The 6,152-nt window shown below is 48.9% G+C and overlaps 1 protein-coding gene across 1 annotated transcript; it reads left to right on the top strand.

The window, feature by feature from the left end:
• Positions 1-206: 206 nt before the first annotated feature.
• On the top strand, positions 207-3,443 carry IL1F10 (interleukin 1 family, member 10 (theta)). The gene is made up of 4 exons (XM_010834104.1): positions 207-238; positions 2,435-2,520; positions 2,823-2,950; positions 3,231-3,443. The coding sequence occupies exons 1-4, from the start codon at positions 207-209 to the stop codon at positions 3,441-3,443; spliced, it is 459 nt and encodes a 152-aa protein (XP_010832406.1).
• The last annotated feature ends 2,709 nt before the right edge of the window (positions 3,444-6,152 follow it).

Here is a 6,152-nt window from a genome sequence, read left to right as displayed (position 1 = left end):
TTGTCTTTCTCTGTCTGGCTTAGTATCATACTTCACTTGGTATGATAATCTCTAGGTCCATCCACGTTGCTGTAAATGTCATTATTTCATTCTTTTTTATGACAGGCTATGATTCCATTATGTATATGTACATCTTTTTTATCCATTCACACTCTGACAGCCCTTTTTTCCCCCCTCAGTGAGGACCTGTAAGCCTGCTTGCAAAAATGTGCTCCCTTCCCATGGCAAAATACTACATGTAAGTCTTCCTGGAGTCTACCTTTCCTAATCAGGGGTCTTGGAATGAGAGAGAAAGAAGAAAAGAAGGCTGAGTCAGAAGGATGAACTTCCCTCTCACCCAGAAAGCTCAAGTGCCCCATAATTAAGGCACTTACCATAATCACAGAAGCTTTCTTCCCTGAGCTTCTGCAAGAAGCCAGCCATTCTACTGCCTTGCCTTCATCCTGAGAAATCTACAAGGGAGTGTTACTAAACCCATTTTATAGATTTGAAAACTGAGGCTCAAAAAGGTTATTAAGTACCTGATGTCACACAGGACTAGGACTCAGACTCACATTCTCTGTACTGCTTCAGCCTCCTCTCTCTAAAAGCTCAGAGATAATTTTGAATCTCAATGATAGCATTTCATATATTAACCTCTGTGGTTTTTACTCCCATTCTGGGCTTCTAACTCTTACTTTTTTCTCATTTGATATTTGAGTCTTTACTTTTCAGTTACCACTTTATTATCCATGTTTTTTGTTGTAAACTATCATGAGCCCTTCAAGGAATGAGTTTGGGCATAATAAAAATAGAATAGGGTTAACACCTGGGACGCATTCCCTCAGCTTCATGACGACTTTTTGTGACTGAGTCCCTCCCCATGGACTGTAGCCCGCCAGGCTCCTCTGTCCATGGAATTCTCCAGGCAGGAATACTCGGAGTGGGTAGCCATTCCCTTCTTCAGGGGATCTTCTTGACCCAGGGATTGAACCAGGTATCTTGCATTGGTAGATAGGTCCTTTACCACTAACGCCACCTGGGAACATTGTCTTCTCTGTGGCCCCATCCTCTCCTAGACGTGGGGGAATGGTCAGGGCCTCCAGGAAGTTACAGCATGGCTGAGAAGGCAAGACACATGTGCATGGAGCCTGAAAATGACAAAACAGGATGTCAGCTCTCTGGGGTCTCTAGCCTGGGTTCTGTCCCTGAACAGAATGTGGATGGCAGTTCCTGGTAGTTGAGGTTGGAGGGAGAAGGCCAGCTGCCAAAACAGGTTATTTTCAGGTCTTCATTTTTACTATACAAGGGAACCTGCTTTAAACACATACAGTCATGAACTCAGGGTATTATAATTAGCTGTTACTGAGAAAGAAGAATCCCCTAGAAGTGGTGGTGTTGGCCCAGAGGTTCTGCCCTTGAAGGTAAGGAGCATCCCCAGGCCTGAGAGCAACTGATAGCCATCTCTGAAACCAGCCAGCAATGGGTTAACCTTGTGGGCATGGCTTTGATCTGCACAGACTCACCATGGTTCCTTTTCAGCCTCCCTGTACATGTTTACACTCCCACACTGATCATTAGAACCACTGCCAACCCCACTGCCAGTCATCAGGGCCCTGCTCTGACTCTCTGCTGACTATCTGTATTTGGTACACCCAAAGCGGCCTACTCCAGCCCCCTGCCCCACCCCTTACATACTTGCATGCTGGAGGGCTGGAGGGTCAGGAAAACTCTGTACACCTCAGTGAGAAGACCCTGGCTCCCATCACTGCCCTGAGGGCCTGACAGGGGCCAAGTTTGGTAAAGACAGAGATGCAGTCTCTGAAAAATGCCCAGCCCCAGGAGAACTTTCCTATAGCCTATGGCTAACCTGGTCTCGACCTACTTTTGGATGGAGTAGCGTCCCTACTTCTCACCTGCAGGATGTTGGAGCAGTCTAAATGCAGGTTGGGAAAGAATTTCCAGACAGAGAGCATTCCAGAAGGGAGTGAGTTTATTAAGAACAAAGAGCAGAGATAAGGAGGACACTGCAAGTGCAATGGGCTGACCTCCTGACAGACCAGGGAAAGATAGTTTTTGTGAGTTAATAGCTGATTCTTATAGCCTCAGGACAAAGATAATCCCTGCTGGAAGGATGGCATTGGGTGATTGGTTGGGGTCTTATGGGGTGTTTACTGGAGCAGGTGTCTTTGCTTAATTGGGAGTCAGGAAGCTTGTTAGCGATGATCAGGGGGGCTTTGGGGAATGGTTACAAAAGGGCTCAGTCAACTTTGCAGGTGATCTTGGTTCTAGGTTCCGCTTCTGTGACCGTGATGCAAGGCCTTGCACCTGTGGCCTAGGGCAGGACTCAACACAGAACTGCCAATGAGCAGGTCATTCAGAGCCTGTAGTGGAAGGGCTGTGGGGTCCGGGGTGTCTGAAGGGGGTGGACAATCAACATCGATTCCTGTTCCAGAATTAAGGATGCAGAGCAGAAGGCTCTGTACATGAGAGATGGCCAGTTCCTGGTGGGAGATCCCAATGCAGACAACTGTCATGCAGGTGAGCATCTGGGGCCTTCACCTCCTGGGACTCACACAAATTCCATCTGCCCCAGGCTCTCCTTCCCCTTCTGTCTCCAGTGACAGTGAGAATTGAGGCAGGGAGAGCTCTACCAGTAAGCGATCAGGGCCCTGATAGGAGTCCCAGCCTGCATGCAGGGGCTAGGTCAGCTGTGCCCTGGCCCAGTTCCTTCCTACCCAAGCTTCCTACCCAAGCTTCCTACCTGAGCTCTTAAGCTCGCTTAAGAGCTTGCAATCTGGGTTCCCCTCAACACCTGGCTCTCTTCTCTTATTCCCTCCCAGAGACCATCTGCATACTCCCCAACAGAGGCCTGGAACGCACCAAGTTCCCCATCTTCTTGGGAGTCCAGGGAGGTAGCCGTTGCCTGGCATGTGTGGAGACAGGGGAGGGGCCTTCCCTGCAGCTGGAGGTGAGCAATCGCACCCTGTGCTGGGGGCCCCTACAGACCTCCAGGGTGGTCTGGCATCTCTCTGCCTGTCTGTGGTCCAGCAAGTTCCACACGTCCCTCTTGTTTGGATTTCTACCATCTCCCTCTGCACCCAGTGCCCAGATCCTTCCCTCTAGAACCTGCAGAGGGAATTTCCCTAGCGAAAGATTCACCTTTTGGTTCCCTCTTTGGCCAAGCCCCAGAAGCCTCGAGGGCTGACAGTCGGCTGTCCCATCCAGCCTCCTCTGCCTTGCCCCCACAGGATGTGAACATCGAGGACCTGTACAAGGGCGGAGAAGAGGCCACCCGCTTCACCTTCTTCCAGAGAAGCTCAGGCCCTGCTTTCAGGCTCGAGGCTGCTGCCTGGCCTGGCTGGTTCCTCTCTGGCTCCTCTGAACCCCAGCAGCCCCTGAGACTTACCAAGGAGAGTGAGCCCTCAGCCCGCACTGAATTCTACTTTGAACAGAGTCGGTAGGGAGGCAGGAAGCTGGGTTCTGGCCTGGTGCTCCCAAACCAAGCTCATCCTACTGAGGGTTGACCAGAATAATGGCCCCCTCAAAGAACTCCACATAATGATCTCCAGAACCTGTGGATATGTTACCTTACCTGGCAAAAAAGGGACTTTGCAAATGTGATTAAGTGAAAGCTAATCCATCCTGGGTTATCCCAGTGGACCCTTCATGATTAATCATCAGGGTCCTCATATGAGGGAGGCAGGAGGGTGAGAGTCAGAAAGAGAATGGAAGATGCAACGCTGCTAACTTTGAAGACGGAGGAAGGGGCTGTGAGCCAATGAATGCAGGTGGTTCCTAGAAGCTGGGAAAGGGCAGGGGATACATTCTCCCCTACAGCTTCTGGAAGAAACACAGCCCTGCCTACTTGATTTTAGTCCAGTGAAGCCCATTTCAGACTTCTGACCTCCAGAATTGTAAAATAATAAATGTGTCTTGTTCTAAGCCATTACGTTTGTGGTAATTTGTTACAGCAGCTGTAGGCAACTAACACAGGGCCTTCATAGGCCTCTATGTACAGCATTTAATGCAAAGGGATGGGGTGATTTGGTGAGTCCTTCTTGGAAGCCTGATCATGGTTTCTTCTCTGGTTCCTCAGCTCTGGAGCTTCTAGAAATAACCAAGAAGCTCCAGGCAGAATCCAACTCCCCTCCTCTGTCTATGGATAATGCCTTGGGCTGTTTACATTCTCAGTTTTGTTAATAGTTCAGGTAACAATTTTTCTATCAGACACTTCACAATGAATCAGTCTCCTAACTGATGGACCAGTACCGTTGATTGTCTGCTAGTTTTGATGTGTGAGGACCAAAGGGAACAGTTATGAGGAGGCAGTGGGTTTGGACTGGATGTACTGAGTTTAAGGTTACCGTGAAACTGATGAGTTGAGTTGACTGGTTATAGTTCGGAAACAGAGATGGATCTCACCTGACAGTTTGTAGTTAGAACTGTTACACATCCTTGGAGCCCTCTCCATTACATAGAGGACCCATGGTTAGGCTCAAGTTAGAGCAGGGAGCCTGTCGTATCAAGGCTCAGAGGAGTGGGCCACTGGTACTCTTCTCGTTTCATACAACCACTCAGCATCTGGCCAACCTGTATCGTGAGCCAGGACATTTAAGAAGAGTGTGTTTCAGAGACTTCCCTGGTGGTGCAGTGGATAAGAATCCGCCTGCCAATGCAGGGGACACAGGTTCTATCCCTGCTCCAGGAAGATTCCATACGCTGCAGAGCAACTAGGCCCATATGCCACAACTCCTGAGCCCATGCTCTGAAGCCCACAAGCCACGACCTCTGAGCTTGTGTGCAGCAACTACTGAAGCCCGTGGGCCTTAGAGCCTGCATGCCACAATTACCGAGACCTGTGCACCTAGCTTGTGCTCCACAACGAGAGAAGCCACCAGAATGAGAAGCGTGCAAACTGTAATGAAGTGCGCTGCTCAGAGCAACTAGAGAAAGCCAGCGCAAAGCAACAAAGACCTGTCTTCACCCTCACAATGATCCTGCAAGGCAAGTATTCTTACCCGCATTTGACAGGTAAAGAGACTGGACTAACAGAAGTGACATACTTAACTTGCTGAAGGTCACATAGGCTGTACATGTACACCTGGTCTGTTTGACCCCAACCTTGTTCCACAAATTTTTATCCACTCTTATTCTAGGAGCAACAAAACTAAGTTTCCTTGGAGCTGATAATTGAATGGGAAAAACACTAAACAAGCAAATACACAAACAAGAAAACAGACAAGGGCAATTTGCATGAGAGAGAGTGAGGGCAGTAGATATTCAATGGTAACATTAGAGAAGGCAGTCAGGGGAGGTGACTCTGACTTCTTGGAAGAGGTGACATTTGAGCTGATGCTGAAGGATACGAGGCAGTGGGAGCAGGAAGGGATGCAGGAGAGAAATAGCAAACACACAGCCCTGAGACAGAAGGGCCTCAGTGTGTCCAAATAGTAGTGGAAGGCTGGGGGGCTGCATCCTGGAGAGGGTTAGGAGATGGACAAGACCAGCAGAGGACTGGATCATGGCGGGGATCTTGAAGGCAAATAAGTGTTTTCACTTATTTTTAAGTGCCAAAGGATGCTATGGGAAGATTTTAAGCAGAAGAAAGACATGCCAGGCTTTGTGGCCCTAATAAATTTAGATTCTTTCCCTGCATGTTCCTCATAACTTGTCACCTGGCTATCATATCATAACTATGTATTTTTTTAATTAATTAGTTCTTTTACAGTTTGGATGTAGTGGGTCTTCCCTGCTGCACGAGGGCTCTCTCTAGTTGTGGTAAGTGGGGGCTACTCTTTGTTGTGGTGCGCAGGCTTCTCACCGCAGTGGCTTCTTTTGTTGCAGAACACGGGCTGTATGTGCACAAGCCTCAGTAGTTGCTGCGCATGGGCTCGGTAGTTTTGACTCGTGGGCTCTAGACCACAGGCTCAGTAGTTGTGGCACATGGGCATAGTTGCTCTGCAGCATGTGGGATCTTCCTGAAACAGGGATCAAAGTAGTGTCTCTTGTATTGCAAGGTGGATTCTTAACCACTGGGCTACCAGGGAAGCCCCATAACTATGTATTTATGTCCTGAGACTACTCTGTGCTATTTGAGGGCATGTTCTGCTCAATTATAGGCTTCCCAGGTGGTGCTCGTGGTAAAGAACTAGCCTGCCAATGCAGGAGAC

Source organism: Bison bison, unplaced genomic scaffold (assembly GCF_000754665.1).
Source record: "Bison bison bison isolate TAMUID 2011002044 unplaced genomic scaffold, Bison_UMD1.0 scf7180017864020, whole genome shotgun sequence".
NCBI lineage: Eukaryota > Metazoa > Chordata > Mammalia > Artiodactyla > Bovidae > Bison > Bison bison.
The sequence above is the reverse complement of the archived record's forward strand: the minus strand, read 5'-3'. Positions and strand labels throughout refer to the sequence as shown.

What these genes read in the sequence shown, in the direction of transcription:
- IL1F10 (XM_010834104.1), top strand. Translation starts at nt 207, where the DNA reads ATGTGCTCCCTTCCCATGGCAAAATACTACAT. An exon ending in TGCAGACAACTGTCATGCAG is followed by an intron (nt 2,521 to 2,822) that starts GTGAGCATCTGG and finishes ATTCCCTCCCAG; the next exon opens with AGACCATCTGCATACTCCCC. An exon ending in GGCCTTCCCTGCAGCTGGAG is followed by an intron (nt 2,951 to 3,230) that starts GTGAGCAATCGC and finishes TTGCCCCCACAG; the next exon opens with GATGTGAACATCGAGGACCT.